We start from the raw sequence: 16,410 nt of genomic DNA on the forward strand, positions 1-16,410 counted from the left end.
GGCAGGACCCGAGGGAGGGCGAGGCTCGAGGGGGGGGAAGCGAGGGAAAAGTGCAGCCGGGAGGAGAAGGCGGCAGAAGGTGGGGATTGATGCTTCTGTGTTTTGTTGCCGCTGCTGTCCTCGCGCTGGGAGCCGGGCCGGAGGGAAGGCGGTGGAGAGATGATTGCAGAGTTGGTGAGCAGCGTTCTGGGGCTCGCCTTGTATCTCAACACCCTGAGCGCGGATTTCTGCTACGACGACAGGTAAGGGGCGACGGCTCGCGTGGGAACCCCGCGGGGAGCGCCCCGCTCTAGGGCTCCGAGCGCTCGGGAGGGATGGTCCAGCACCTGAAGGTTCAGTGGCGCGCGGTCCTGAACACCTCAGGCGGTCGCCCGGGACCCGAGCGCGGGGCGGGCCCGGAGTTTGAGTTTGCCGCAGGTTCGTTGTCTTGCCTCTCGCCTGTTGGCAGGCGCTTAAGTTTCTTAGCGGAAATCCTGGCAATTTGAGGGAACTGTTTAATGAACGTAGAAGGGAGCGCAGAGGTAAGGGGAAAAAATGAGAATCAAGACTTGTCATGTAGAGGTACAAGATCCCAACAATGAATGTAACTGTACTGTATCCCTAAAATGTACCAATAAACTTAATTAAAGCTGAAAAAAAAAAGAAGAGAAACACAAAGGGAACTGTTTAATGAACGTAGAAGGGAGCGCAGAGGTAAGGGGAAAAAATGAGAATCAAGACTTGTCATGTAGAGGTACAAGATCCCAACAATGAATGTAACTGTACTGTATCCCTAAAATGTACCAATAAACTTAATTAAAGCTGAAAAAAAAAAGAAGAAAAACAGTCTTAGGTAATCCGTGGTGTTACAAAAACCCAGTAAGCGATTTTACGTCTGGTTTGGAAGGAAGCCGCACCCCGCCCCCTAACAGATCTTCCCGGTACCCTTTCCTTTTATTGATAGGACACTGTTAGTTCCCCAAGTTAAAGCGCAAGTTTTGACAGTTGCCAGAAAAGTGAAAAGAGAGATCCTTCTTTGCTTCAACTTTCCCTTTTGACGTGGACGGTACTTTGAGCCGAGATAACGCCGCCGAGGGTGGTAGATCCAACAGCCCATCCCCGCCCCCGGCAGCCTCCCTCGCCAATCGTTGGGGCTGCACTTTATAAAAGCTTCGGCTTTCATTTCTGTTTGGAAATTTTGCATTAGAAATTACAGATTCGCTTGTGCTAATTGGAGAAGAAGACGCCCTTAGGGACCGAAGTTGTCTTGTGCATTTGGGTTACTTTGGGTGGCTAATAATACTCCAACTCTGTTGTCGGAGAAACTGCGTTGATTCTTGGAAAATGTCACAGTTGTGCTGGTTTCTCTACCTATTTTTAAACGTTGTTAGTGTTTAGAAATTGTTGAAAAGCTCCTATAGCCATTAGGGAAAATTCCAATTTGTGCCTTTCCGGTGACTTTATCTGATTACAATTAAAACAGATGTGTAATTAAAATATATTAAGGAGAACAGCACGCCTGGCTAAACTTATTAACCGTCCTGGGGTGTTTCATGCGCCATTGAAATTAAACCATCCAAAAAGTGAGCACAGATTTACTTTGACAGCTTTTCAGCAGCCTCTCTGGGTTATGGAAAGGGAATGGGTCCCCAGGGTGAGGGTGAGGCAGGGCGTGAACTTAAGAAAAGTGTTTGTAGTGAGTGGGGGGGTGAAGGCTGACTCCTCTCCTGGTGCTAATTAGCCATATCCTGTATTCTCTGGTGTGTGCCCAGTCTTCTGCTAAAAGTGCTCATGGATGTAAGCCTTAAATCAGCAAATCTTGGTTCACACCCATGTGTCTGTAATGAAATCACCTGATAATAGGTGCAGAAATAGCCTACAAATCCTTCTTAATGCATTTCATGTAGTGTCTGTCATAGCTTAGTTGATAGGAAGGCACAGTAGGCATAAACTTTTCCTCAACTTTCAGTTTACTGATTTTAGCAGTTACACTGCATGCTCTGAGACATGTAAGAGTGAGGTTACCTGAGCTACTTTCCTTTCTTCTAGTTCTGTGCGATGGTGCATCTGCTAATTCTAGGATATTGATGGAAAAAGCCTTTGTTTCCAAAGATGGATGGCTTTTCACTAAAAGGGAGAGAAAGGGAGGGAGGGAGGAAGGGAGAGAGGGAGAGAGAGAGAGAAAGAGAGAGAGAGAACAGTCACTGGCTGTGTTGGGGGCAGTTTGAGGAAAATTTAGACCAAGAATATAAAGCTGATTAAAAAAATGTAATACTGTCACGATTTTAGAAGACTACGATAAATCAAGCATTCCTATTGTATACTATTCTTAATTGTTGCCCAGTTCCTAAAGAGGTCATGTCAGGAGAAAATATTGTTTGAAAATTAAGGGTAAAAATTGTGCATTTTTCTGTAATTCAGATGCTTAGTCTGTACCCCTGAGTCGTATATCAGAAATGTTAGGACTTTGTGACTTTGGGAGAATGGTGAGAGTGTGATGATAAATGAGTTGTGCTTTGATGGTTCCCAATTGTCACAAGTTCTTCACATGCTATAGGTCAAATTGAGTGTTAAAATCCCTGACTTCTATTTTCGAGCTACAAAAGATGAATTTAGTGTCATGATATTCCCATATCGTATGCTTGATAGCATATGATATATAGACCTTATTGTGTGCATGTTCTCTCTCTCTCTCTCTCTCTCTCTCTCTGTATATATATATATATATATATATATATATACACACACACACACACACACACACACACACACACATTTATGGCTAAAATAGGAATCATACTTCACTACAATTTAAAAAGTATATTCTTTCTTAGCAGAACTGCCTAGGCAAACACAGGCTTTTAAATATGTGAAGTCTTCAGAGTAGCAATCTTTATTTTTACATATCCCAGGAATTATTGTTATGCACAGCATGTTACAATGATTCATTGCCAAGGTGCACTGTAAATTGTGACTCCCATATTTTCTCTCCAAGTACTGGAACTCACTGGTGAGTGAATAGTAAAGAGCACTGGGGAGCCCAGTGGGAACTGTAGGATGCTGATAATTGTTTATTTCCACAACTCCATTTCAGACTGGAAAATTTCATGTTTAATGCATTGCTTAGGTCGCATCTGTGGATTCTTCTGCCCCTCAGGAACTTTTGAAAAATTCAGTTCTGAAAGAAAAGGCCAAGGCTGCAGACAAAGAGTAGTGCTCAAGGAGGGGGATGCCTCTGGAGCCTGACTTGCCTGACTAAATCAGCACCCTGCATTTGACCATGAATAGTCTGGCATTGACATCAGGAGGGCCTCGATTGCTTTAGCTTAGCCATTATTGCTGTGGTACTTCTCAGAGTTATCATTGCTTTTAAATACAGTGATCAACTTGACTTTATAAACTGTATAATTGCTTTCAATGTTTGATGGAGCTTGGTTGAAATTAAGTGGTAACATGAAACTTTCTTAAAGCAACATCAGTCTCCTTATGGTAAAATTGAGTATTTTACACGTGTTTCTGTGCTGACCCTAAGATTTGTATGATGTGTGGAAACAAACGGTGGAAGAGTAGAATCCACAGTATCAGATGATAAACACACTCTAGTCCCCCTTCCCTTGCCTTCAGTATAGGGTAATGACCATTGAATCTGAAGTGGTGGTTAGAGGAACATTGGAATTTTAAATATGCAATCTTTGCCAAATTTTATGTCATGCTGTATGTGACTCCTTGAAAGAGTTGCTCTTGTTTTCTAGAGAAATTTGGTGTTTAGGTCAGTGGAAAAAAACCTGCTGACCCCAGTTCTCTGCTTTCTTATATGTTTGGTAAGGAAGACATAGTGTCATTTTTCCCTTCTCATTTTTTAATAATGCCGCTGTAAGTTTCTCATGGCGATAACACTGAGAAGAGTATTTACAAAGGTAAATACCAAATGTTTTGAAGTCCGATTTCATTTTGCTTGTATTATCTAATTGATTAATGACATGCCCTTTTATGACATACAACAAATGAATAAGGTAATCTAATTTCTGCATATTTTGAATTCTCATGTGAGTGAAATAATTCACTAAAGAAAATGTATTTATAGAAGATATTTGAAGATATTTTTTCCTTATTGTCCATTTGGATTTAGTAAACCCAGCCATGATCATTAACATTGCTTATAGGCCTCTTAGCTATTCTGTACAGTAATGTGTGTAAAGCTTGGAGAAACAATTTCACAGCAGAAATTTTCACTCTAATGGAAAAGTACTTGGTGCAGGACTGAGTTCCCAGTGCTCTGGGAGGCTGAGGCAAGAGGATCACAAGTTCCAGGCTAGCGGGCAATTTAAAAAAATAAATAGGGATGGTGAGTTTTTCAGTGTGAAGGTCCTGAGTTCAATCTCCACTATCAAAAAATAAAACACCTAAAACTCTTAATAGTACATTCCTAGTTTAGTTTTTTTAGTTTGGATGTGAATGTAATTCTTAATTTTTATAGGAACACTAGTTAAGATTTTCTCTATAATGATTTTAACTGGCATTATTTTAAAGAAGGAATTGAAGATTTAAGGCATATTAATAAAAATCAACTTTTTTTCCCTGTAAAAAATAACTGAACTACTCCTGTTTGGTCTTTTCATGTTAATTGTTAATTTGGGTTTTAGACCTGATATGATAAGAATCCCTCCTGAGATGATCAATCACTCTGCTAATTTCTGTCTGAAAGCTTCTCCCCAATGCATTTACCTTAGACTAATCTGGAATTGGTATCTTAAAATTCCAGTACATTGATGGCATGCCTGGTATTTAGTAAATGCAGATATATATAGAAAGACTTGCTAAGAAGTTAAATGGAGGCATTGCCTTGTATCAAATCTTATCAAGTCATTATTAGAAGAAGAAGGCTAAGTGTACAGGAATGTTATTTTACCATTTATTTTCCTTTCCAATTTATAAAACTGAAAAAAATGGAGAGGGGAACAATTTATGAACTATTTTATTTGTGCTCCTCCTCCCCCCATGTGTTGTTTAAATGAATCTCTTTGCAAATGGTTCATTTTGCTCTTCTGACCAAATGTATCTCTTATTGGAAAATTAAAATTGCAAAGTGAAATCATTATGGACTGCTTTGCTTTGCCTCCATTGATCCTGTCACATGGTGTTTATTGTAGCGGATGACCCACATACAAGACTAGATAGACATGGAGAAATGCTAAAGGGAAAATCACTTGCCAGCCATCTGTCTCTTGTTTGTTTTCATACAGACACACACACACACACACACACACTCTGTTGATTCATCTGCACTTGGTTTCTCCTCTGTCATAACCCTGAATTCTCTACCGTTATAATTCTGAAATAGCTACAACCTTTTGGATTCCAGCATGAGTGGGCAGCATAGTTTGTCTTCCTGATCGCTTTGGTGCTGCTTAGTACATTAAATGCACTTTTTAAAAATGCCCGAGATGGTGCAGCTGTTTATCGTAGGTCAAGGGTGCATTATCTTTAAAACAGGCTCCTTCATAATATTAGGAAAGGACAAAATTTATCCATAAGGCACTCTGAAAATCTGCCTGACAACCCTACATTGTTATACATTTATTAGTCTTGCTCAAAGTGCTTTTTAATATGCTAGCATTTATCTTTTAAAGTTTTTGGTTTTTCTCTTGTGAGCCACTTGTATCAACTTTGTGTACTTATTTTAGTGGCTCACAAAAGACAAGTGTGGCAGTCTTCAAAGAAGGACCAGGAATTGTTGAATATAAAGACCTCTCTTCTATGAATAGCTGTCATCATTTAGGAGCTTAGTTATGAAAAATGGAGCGACATGTCATCAGGACTGCTTACCTTCTGCTTTTCACGGGATGAAAAGGGTGTAATATCTAGGTACAGGTGTAATTATATACTGTGTTGGGTGGTTTCTTTGAAGATTTGATTTGTATATGTTTTGAGGAGTAACTGCTATATTCAATATATCACTATTACTAGACACGTTCTGCTTAAACGTAAATAACTACAGCAGCTGCTCACCTTTGTCATGCAGCAGCTCTTGAAACATTCTCTTCCTACCTGTACTTTGCAGGTGAAGTTTTTGATGTCAGAGACTTATGCTAGGCCCATGAAATTGCTGAGATTGCCCTTTGGTCTATAGAATTCACTCACATTTATCTCTTTTTGTTAACTTTTTACTGAATATTGCTTGTTTTCATCAATATTCATGTTTTAAAATTGCATTGGGATTCTGTTAACTTCTGTACCAGACATTGCACTGTTATTAGGATATATGTCTTTATTTTTGGACTGGTACTGAATCTGCACTATATTATATATACAAGTTTGGAAGCTTTCAAATACCTCTGCTAAAGTCCTTCCTACTTCAAGTAACCTGTTTTCCTTGGATGTCTGCAGTGATTGAACTCTTGTGTTAACTAGGTTTATCTCAATTGGTCATAGACATTGAAGACTTCTCCCTCACAGATTTTGGACAGTATTTTCTAGGCAGTTATTTCTAAGCAGATGCAGCACTATCACATTTCCATCTATCACTCTAAACTTTTTTTTTCCTTTGACAGTTTAGCTTTTCCATCACATTTGTCACTTTCTCTGGTATTCAAAGTTCCTAGAATAAAAGGCATAAATGTTCATTTCAGTCTTTGAGAAACTTTTTAGGATTACTTTTTCCAGTTTACAACTATGATCATTTTTCTTTACAAGTAAATGGGAAGCAATTAACTAAATGCTAGAACACCAAAATGATTGTTTTCACGATATAAGTTACTGTCATGTTTTTAGAATACTCTATTTTAGTTGAAGGCATTTCATAAATGCAATTAATCTGAACAAGAAGCAGTTATTATCTTACAGATGAGATGGAGACAGAGTTTGATGTGTTCATGTTTAGAAAATTAGTATGGAAAAAAGACAACTGAAAATTCTGCCTCTGGATTTAGAGTCTATTTTATTGTTGAATTAAATTGAATAGTATGTTTATTTACTTCTTTGGGTGTTATGCATGTGCCACATTGCTTGAGGACAGAGCTACAATATTCATTTTACAAGTACCTTAGTGTCTGGTGAGGAGATCTTATTTGCTTATGATAATTTCATGTAAGCTTTTGTTTCTTGATTTCTTTACTGGGGCATTTTTTGTTATCAGAGAGACAGGATATGAAGTTTGACCCAAAAGGTAGTCACAGTCAAGGTGATTGTCTAAATTACATGATTTATCGAATGAAACGCACATTAGTGCCATTGGAATCACCACGCTGTGCTAGGTTTTATGCCAAATAAAATGTTTCTGTCAAATCTCTGTTTTTGATGACTAACCTTCATTTCTATGGAATTTATATAATAAATTTGTAATTATTCCTCAGAAACATCAGGCTAAAAAAATGACATCGCTACAGGTGTATGAGTGTAGGTTTATTTAATTAGGAAATAGCTTATAAGAAGATTGCCATGAGATAAAGACAAATGATTGAGATTTGCAACTGAAGAATTCAGAATGTTTTGATTATAAAAATGCTGTTTTCCTAATGGCGATATCAGATTATTGACTTCTTTGGAAGTAGGTAAATTTGACTCTACTAGGAATTCTCACTTGGCATCATTTAGTAGTATTTTAACTTCAAAGGATGTGTTATTTGCTGAAGAGAGGCCACTGGGGCACAATATGGCTCTTGACATTTTGAGCAGTGTTAACTGATGGGCCTGAAGTATTTCAAATAGCTGTGTTTCACCATTGTTTAAAAACCCAGGGAGAAGAATGGCAGTCCATATAACCCTGCATATTTGGAATTCTTTGGGCATTAATTTTAAATGCAGTTCACAAGTTTATTTCTTACAATTTTTTTTAAAAGATGAGTAAAGCCAGCAAAATTTTTACAGCTGTGTCTTATGAAACTTTGTTTTCTTTTTTCAGTTCCTTATAATAAGTATTCTGTCAAGCAGCTCAAGGGATGCGCCTCATAGCCCTGTTTTCTATTTTTACTTTATCAGTGAAGTTTGTTTATGTTCAGGATGTTATCATAAAGTATGTTGTTACTGAGCTTCTGTTACAGACCTGGGATTCTAAAACTAGTATCTGAGAGAGGGAGATAAATGAAGATACTTAGAAAATGGTAAACATCTTGTTTTTTATTAATTTCCAATTTGTTCCACAATGAAAGCATGTCTACTGTGCTTTTTCTTCAGTTAGTAGCATCTTTTGGATTAAATGTGAGTCAGTAGTTAAACTCATTTAAGGATCCTCAGAGGGAGCAAGGACTCACTGGATGTCTGTGCATGTTGATGTGACTTCCCTGCAAATTTATTCTCTGCGGGGGGTGCCTTAGGTGGTAGCCACGGAGATCGCATTCATGGGCTTGGCTGCTTTCTGCAGTTTGGGGAGGATGCAAAAAGGGGTTCTAGGGGTAGTGCTGGCCACTCTGATGAGCCTGTAATAGTTCCTTCAGAGTATTTCTGACAGTAGTCAAAATGCTTATTGGATACTTCTGTTATCCTGTCGTCATGTTTTTAAGCATTTTCATAAATTACTGAGCATGCTGCCTTCGATTGTGGAAGATCTATTATGGTAAAATACATGGGTCCACATATTTTCAAGTATATTTCCTTTAGAATAGGTTGATTTTTTTCCTTCCCCAAATAATTAACTCTAGGATTCCTCTCCTAAAGTTGTTGAAAAGAACTCATTTTTACAAACAAACTTCTAATGACAGATTTCCCAACTGCAAATTTGCAGAAGAAAAGTTCTTAGGTGATGAAGTTTAATCAGACCCAAAGACATTTTTATTTGCAGAAATAGGCTCTTTAGAGGGAGGTAATTATTTATAGCTGATGTGAAAAACTGGTACACTTGATTTCATTTGGTAAACTGCATTTGAAATAGGAAGGTTATTCCTGTTCTGTTGAAGCAAAAAAAAAAGTGAAAAAAAAAACAAAGAAAAGAAACCACGGTTTTACAGTTTAAGTCACTCTTCTAGGTTGATGTCCTGATTTAACCAAAGAAAATGAATATGAGATTTGAATAAAAATCTATTAAAGGCATTAGTATGCCCAAATTACCAGCCACGTTTTGCTATGAATACCTAATCTCTGTCTAATTAAACAGTCTCTTGAAGCCGGACATGGTGGTCATGACTGCAATCCCAGGACTACAATTCTGAGCTGATCATGAGCAATTTAGTAAGACTTTGTCCCAAAATTAAAAGTGAAAAAGGGATGGAGATGTAGCTCCATGCAAAGTCCTGGATTCACTTCCCAGTACTCAGTACTGTAAAAAGAAAAACATCTCTTTAGGAGATGTTTTCCCTCTCATTTCTGAGTTTTTCTTTTCTTTTAAAAACAGTCTGTTGTTTCTTGATCCTGATATATATGTATAAAAGTTGAAACTTCCCTGTTTTAGAGCTTTTTAGCTGAGCATGGTGATATATAGCTGTAATCTCAGTACTTGGGACGCTGAGGCAGGAAGATTGTGAGTTTGAGACCCGCCTGAGCTACATAGCCAGACCCTATCTTAAAAAATGAAACAAAAATACAGAAACAGAAACAAAGTCACAAATGTAGATAATAATGTCAGTTATTTTTGTGAAGAAAGTGTGGGTGGCTACTTTTAAATGTATTCAGTCTTTTAGTCCTGGTCATCTCTTGTAATTTGCCTCTCTGCTTTCATATTGCAGTTGATTATTAAAATCTTTTAGAGCCAGCTAAAATCTCCCTTTGCGTCTCCTAAAGAGACATTGAGATGGGCACTTACTTGCTGACTCCCTTTTAATATATTTGCATGTTTCTGGATCAGTGCTTCCCAGGCTGCAGTCACCCAGTTTTTAAAATGCACATTCTGCCTGAAGTGGCCGGAGATTCTGCATTTCTGTTACTTTCAGGTACAACACATATTGTAGACTCATGAACCCACACTTTGGGTAATAGACTCTACTTCCTTTAACTATATTATAGATAAACTCAATGTGTTTTACAGACATTTGGAATGTCTACCTAAATTTTTAGGTCAGAAAAGGTTGAGGATAGGTGTATTTATTCTGTGTATGAGTTTAGTCAGTTTGTTTCATCTTTGTTTTACTCCTTTTTAAAAACAGTTTTTTTAGTATATTGATTATGAGCTTGTTACTGTTTAAATTCTCAAAGGCAGAATGCCTGGTGAAATTCTGGATTACCTCTTGAAGTATCTTTCACCATCACAAAAAACAGTATCAACTTTGAGATATAACTGTAGACACAATAGATTCTGATTTTGACAAATAAATTGATATGCATTTGCCTTGGTGTAACCAAGGTCTAGTTCTGCTGCCCAGTGAAGCCAGTAATGCCAGAGACAGACAGGAGGGGGAAGAACTTCATTAGGGATCACAGGTACAGAATTTGCAAAGGGACTTTGGAGAAGTGTATTTTTGATCTCAGGTGGAAGAGGGTCTGGAGTTATTGCAAATTTTGTAGTGGTTTGCTTTTTGGACACACAGACTGCTGTTACCTGATGGTTACCAAATGTTCTGGGTTTTGTCACAAGAGTTAATGATTAAAAAGTTTTATTTTTTTCAGAACTAGCTAACCTTGCAGTTAGTATACAGAATAGAGAGGAGAAGAGAAAAAGGTAAATTTTGGTGGAGAACAGTTTTCACCCATGGGGCAGCCTTGATCAAAGATGTTATCTATGAAGCTGGAGGGAAACCAGTAAATAATAATGTCTCTCATCTCTGTGACCTCCAAGATTAGTAGGTTTTTTTATGGTACTGGCGTCTGAACTCAGGTTTTCACATTGAGCCACATCCCCAGCCCTTTTAAAATTTATTTATTTTATTTTGGCACCAGGTCTCACTAAATTGGCTAGGCTGGGTTCAAACTTGTGATCCCCCTTCCACAGCCTCTTGAGCCATTAAGGTTACAGGTGTGTGCCACTGCACCAGACAAAATTGGTGTTTTTAATGTTCATAGAAAACAGCTGGCTGTGGAGGTGCTGGACTAATCCCAGCACTCTGGGAGGCTGAGGTGGGAGGCTGAGCACCACCCTTTTCCTTTTTTTTTTGAGACAGGACTCACCAATTTTCTAAATTTTACAGGCATTAACTGAATATGGAGCAGCTCACCTCTCTTGCCCGAGAACAGAGCTGGGTTGTCTTTCCATGTTATAGTTAATTATTTCACTTGGACCCTGTTGTTGGGCACTTGCTGTCCAAGCTTCTGTGCATACCTTCCTTCTTCCCCCTGCATTTCACTTCTACTTACCTCTATGCATGCTTGTGGCCAGCAATCCCCAAAGTCCCCAAGCCAGCAGCTCCCATCTGGTCCCTCTTTTTCCCTTTGCTCTCTCTTCCCACCTTTTCCTCCTTCCTCTTCTGTATGGAGGTAGAACCTAGGCCTTGCAGTTGTTAGTAAGGGAGTGCTATATCACTAATGCTTTTCTCCCAGGCCTTTTCATTTTATTTTGTTTTTTTCAAGATGGTCTCCTTAAGTTGCCCAGTCCAGCCTCCCAACTTTCAATCTTCTTGCCTTAGCCTCTTGGCTAGTTGTGATGACATGAACAAAGCTTTCTCTTTAAAGTTAGGGTGTAGCTGAGATTCCCTCGAGAGTCCCTTTCAGCTTAAAATGTACGTTACAGTTTTGTAATGATAGGTTTGAGTTCCTTAGCCTGAGTAGTAGTCTTGAAATTGGCTACTTTGGAGCACTTAATAATGTCTTGAGGTAAAACAGTGCCACAGATACATAGGCCGCAGTGAAAAATGAGGCACATTAATACAACAAACCCTATCAACCAAAGATATTTTCCCTCTTCCACAACTGTCATTCATTTCTTAGGTGTTACCGTCTTCTCAGTTGGAATGTTTACTCTGTTCCTGTTGATGGCTGAATTCTAACAGCGAGTGGCAACCTTCTAAAAAGAAGAGTGCTTTTGGATCTTGGTGGAAAGCGTCCTGGTTTTTAGTAGTGTACTAATCTGTTCTTTGAAACGTTTTTAGAATATTCAGGTAAAAATTCACCTACTATTTTAATAATCCTAGTGGTTTAAAAAATCATTCATATTGTTTTTATGTTATTAAAGTCAGACAAGAAGTAGGCTTTACAAGATGACTCTTAAGTTTCTGGAATTAATTTGAATTGGTGTAGCAAATCAGAAAGTCAAGACTTTATTAAACACGCTTCCACAGTTAATTTTGAGAACCAAACAAAAAGTCCAGTGATTATATTTCTCCAGGATTTGGAGTTGGATGAGAAGGTATGATTATTTATTATGAGGGAAGAGGTTAAGAATGACATCTCTATAAAGGAACTTCAGTGAAACTGAGAGAAGTTTAACTTAAGTACTTTACCCCTTTTTTGCTTTGTGATGCACCTCTTTCTTTTAAGGATACAGAGGAAGGGATGAGTCTGGGAACATTTGGATGTACTTTTTCTTTGGAGAGGCCATATGGTGGAAGATGGAGAGTTTGACTGGTATCTTTGTGAATTGGGACTAGAGCAGCAAATAAACTTCTTTCCAGTGAAATCAAGACTATAGAAATTCTCTGAATTCACCTGTGATTATGGAAGTAGGTCTTTTTAAATAATTCTTTAATATATTTTGACTGCAGGCTGAAATGTTGGTATGTATTATAAAGTACTAGTTTGTATTTTATAAAGGGCTGTCATAATAATTTCCATTTGGTCACCTTTGTTTACATAGAATTTGAGTTCTAAGAATTTCAAATGGAAGCCCCAAGAGAGGTGGTAAATTTAATGCTAAATTAGGCAATATACTGTAAGCTTTATAGATGTAAGTTAGACTCAGTAGTTTTTTATTAATTAGTTAATTAATTGGCAGTACTGAGGATTGAATCTAAGGCCTTCACATTTTGACATAATGTCACTAAATCACTAAATTGTCCATGTTGGGTTCAAACTTGCGGTCCTTCTGCCTCAGCCTCCCACGTGCTGAGATTATAGGCATATGCTACCTTGCTTGGTTTAAAATTATTTTTAGTAATTAAGCATAGTCTTAAATTTAAAATTTACTTGTATTTATTTAGTGGTTATCACTTATGACGATTGGTTGGAAATGAATTCAAATATTTCCTATAAGTCATGGGATATGATGACTATTATTTACTTTAAACTTTTTCTCAATAAACAACATAGACCAGAAATTGGCCCAAATTTTCTTTCCTTTAAGCATCTTGGAAGTATACATAAAAATAAAGAAAATGCTGTGCAAGAATCTTACCTAGTATATTTAAAGAAAAAATTTTGTGCATGTGTATAAGCTATTCCAAAGGCTCACCAGAGTAGACTGAAATTGTAGAAATAAGTAACGCTGCAGTTTAATTTTATTGAAAATTGGAACGTTAGTCTCAGAATCTTTAGTAAATGCTGCTTCTGTAAAATTTTCTTGATTTAAAAGAAAATTATTTTTTTGAGGATTTTTTTTGTCCTACAAAATTACATCATTGTAGCTAATTCATTGGCTCATTTCCACAACAAATGTCTATTCTGTTACATTGGTATTAGAAAAAGAAGAACAGAAATTAAAGAAGCAACAAAAACTGTAAAGAGATAATTGTTTTTATATACAGGTCACTCAGAAGATTTAATGATAGTTGGTAATGGCATTGTAGATAGTTTTTTTTGTGGGTGTGCATATTCTGAGTACTTATTTTAGGGGCCAGAAGTGGCTGTTGTCAGTGGCATTGATGGAAAGAAAGAAAAAGTAAGGATATGTTGACCATTTTAAGTAGTCTAATTTTGCAAATTGTAGTGTAAAAATATGATAATTCTATTCAAGATTTGGGAAAGAGATTCGATTTTGGTTTATTTTAAATTCAGGAAATCAGCTCAAATAGGCATTGGCCTTTGATTTAGAAGTATTCCTTCTTATCTAGAAATTTTCTATCTCCTGAGAAAGCAGTAGCAGGGATGCTTTCAGCTCTTATCTCCTCCTTGTTTACTCTTAGCTACTTCAGGAGCTGTGTGACACATAGTGGCACTGGCCCAGCAGAAGACGTAGATGGTAATCTTAAAGAACACAGAGTCTGGTGGGGAGACAACTAAGGAGATAGATAGTCTGCAATAGAGACAAGCTTGTGATTCCAAGTGAAGACCTAAAAAGGCCACTTGACCCCTCTGGGGAGAGATGGAGGCACTTAAGAAGCTTTTGCTCAAACTATTTCTTGGAGAATAGATATGAATAAGCTTAATAAGGATGAGAGAGAAGGAGGACTGTTTGGAAAAAAAAAATCTGTAGGAAGAGAAAGTCTTTTTGTCCCAAAGCAGAGCACAGGCCTCGAGAAGAGAACTAGGGGTGTATAGGGAGGGTATGGGACAGGGAAGACATGAAGTTGCAAGTTGGTAGAAGCCAGATCACCAAGGGCCTTGTGTTCCCTGATAAAATTTAAAGAATTGTTTGCAGTAGGGTGAAATTCAAAGCAGAGAGACCAGAAACTTGGCTACTATAGGGTTATATTGGCTATATAGGATTACATAGGTTATGTGGAATTATATTGGATAATTGTATTCCCAGTGGTCATGAGGGTTAAAGTAAGGCAGGAACAACATGAAGCAGAAATTTGAGTATATCAGAAATTGAAAGTTGAAGTCTGCTTTCCTTGGTATTAGCTAAATATAGAGGGTTAAAGGGAAAGAAGGGTTAAAGACTATAATGAAGTTTCTGTCATTTTAAGTGGATAAAAAGGGAAAACACAGGAAATTAGGTTCAGTGAAAAGAGGTGCAAGGGCATGCCTTCATTCCTTCCTGAGTGAGAAGAGGGCTGATAAGTCAGAACATACCTGCTCATGACATGAATGTGATATGGTGGATTTGGACTTTGGCATGCCTAAATCACTTCTTTGAATTGTTGCTAACATTTTGTCACTGTACCTTTATTTTTTTAACATAATATTTGGATAATAAGGAATCTTGATTATAAGTGACTACCTTAGTACATTTGGGCATAAACTGGGTGGCTTAGAAACAACGTATTTATTTCTTACAGTTCTGGAGGCTGTGGAGTCTTGAGTTCAAGGCCCTGGCCAATTCAGTGTCTGATGAAGACCCATGTCTGGGTCACAGATGGCCATCTTTTTCCTGTGCTCTTATGTAGGGGGCTCATGCAGAGCTTTCATGATGTAATCACTTCTCAAATACCCTTCTTTTTCCAACCTTCACCTTGGACCTTAAGACTTAACATATGCATTTTTGGAGAGACACAAACGTTCATTTTGCAGCAATGACATAGGCCCTATTCAGAGAATTTGCAGCTTCTTGCTTGTCTGAACAAAAGATCTCTAACCAGGAGCATTTCACTTCTTTCCACTTCCTCATGTCTGAATGTTGTGGTCACTGGGGTCAGTTACAGTGATCAAACCTAGAGTTTTTTTCCTGGTTGCCTCAAACTTGCTCCAGGAAGGAGTTGATTCTATCTTAGGTCATCATCTGTGAAGCATGGTTGCTGGCATGGGAATGGTGGGGGAACTTTCTTCAAATCTAGGCCGCACTTATCACCTGGCACAGAGAGGAGAACTGAGGCAGGTTTACCTACCTTATACTCAGGGATAGAGGTTCACCACAAGACACAGGGCTCTGTTACAAGGGGGGGCCAAGTATTTTTGGAAGAAGGTAGAAATACACAGAGGTTCATGAACTTAAGAAATCCACTTCTCATAACCCTTAATAATTTCTATAGTAGTTTTGGTGCCAGCTGACCACCAAAGTGGTGTTACAAATCACGTAGCCATATCAGCTGTGAGGTAGCCACCTAGGCAGAATATTCCTAAATCTGTGTGCATATATGTATTTTGGATTCTTATCTAAATTTGACTGTAGGCACCTTGTGAGCCAAATCCATCCTGTAGTCTGTTTTTTAAGACAGACACACCCATTCATCCCTTTACATATCCTCTGTGTCTGCTTTCTCTCTGCTGGCCACAGAGCCCTTGGGACTTGCGAAGCCCAAAATGTTTACCTTCTGGGCCTTGACTGGAAAAATTTGGACATCCCTGATCTGAATGGAGACACATAATTTTAAAACTTTTCTGGCAAACCTACTGTTCCCTGACAGCACATCTGGACAGTTTTAGGCGTTCCTAGAGCATAACTGAGAAACACAGGTCTATGAAGTAATTGTTAGACAAGACATTAAAGCTCGAAGTTAGACTTACAGACTTAAAATTTTACTGACTTCCCTTTCCCTCACTATTTGGTGATTTTTGAAGAATCTGGTGAATGTGCTGCTTGGGAGACCAGGATAGCCGTGAGTGACTCCATGGCGGGGACCCCATGCTATTATGATTGCCACAGGTGTTGTCCCAAGGAATCCTTTGATCCGAGTGTGTTGCTGAGCAGTGGTTTTCCTGCAACAGTAAGCCTTTGTGTGCGGGGTCCCATCAGTGGTCCTGGCAGTCTGTTTGGCCTGCAGGAAGTACCTGCTGTTACCTCCAGAGTGCCTGCCTCTAGGATGTTTATGTGGCTGT

General features: G+C 38.3%; 1 protein-coding gene across 4 annotated transcripts in view; it reads left to right on the forward strand.

Moving 5' to 3' along the window:
• The first annotated feature begins 6 nt into the window (after positions 1–6).
• Positions 7–16,410, forward strand: part of Tmtc2 (transmembrane O-mannosyltransferase targeting cadherins 2) — a 384,756-nt gene continuing 368,352 nt past the window's right edge. For all 4 annotated transcript variants that reach the window (XM_010610162.1, XM_010610177.2, XM_033763823.1 and 1 more), the window contains exon 1: positions 7–242. In XM_010610162.1, the coding sequence (XP_010608464.1) occupies positions 160–242 (83 nt within the window). In that variant the 5' untranslated portion in view covers positions 7–159. The remainder of the gene's footprint in view (positions 243–16,410) is intronic.

This window comes from Fukomys damarensis, unplaced genomic scaffold (genome assembly GCF_012274545.1).
Source record: "Fukomys damarensis isolate Sample0158 unplaced genomic scaffold, DMR_v1.0_HiC HiC_scaffold_15, whole genome shotgun sequence".
Classification (NCBI taxonomy): domain Eukaryota; kingdom Metazoa; phylum Chordata; class Mammalia; order Rodentia; family Bathyergidae; genus Fukomys; species Fukomys damarensis.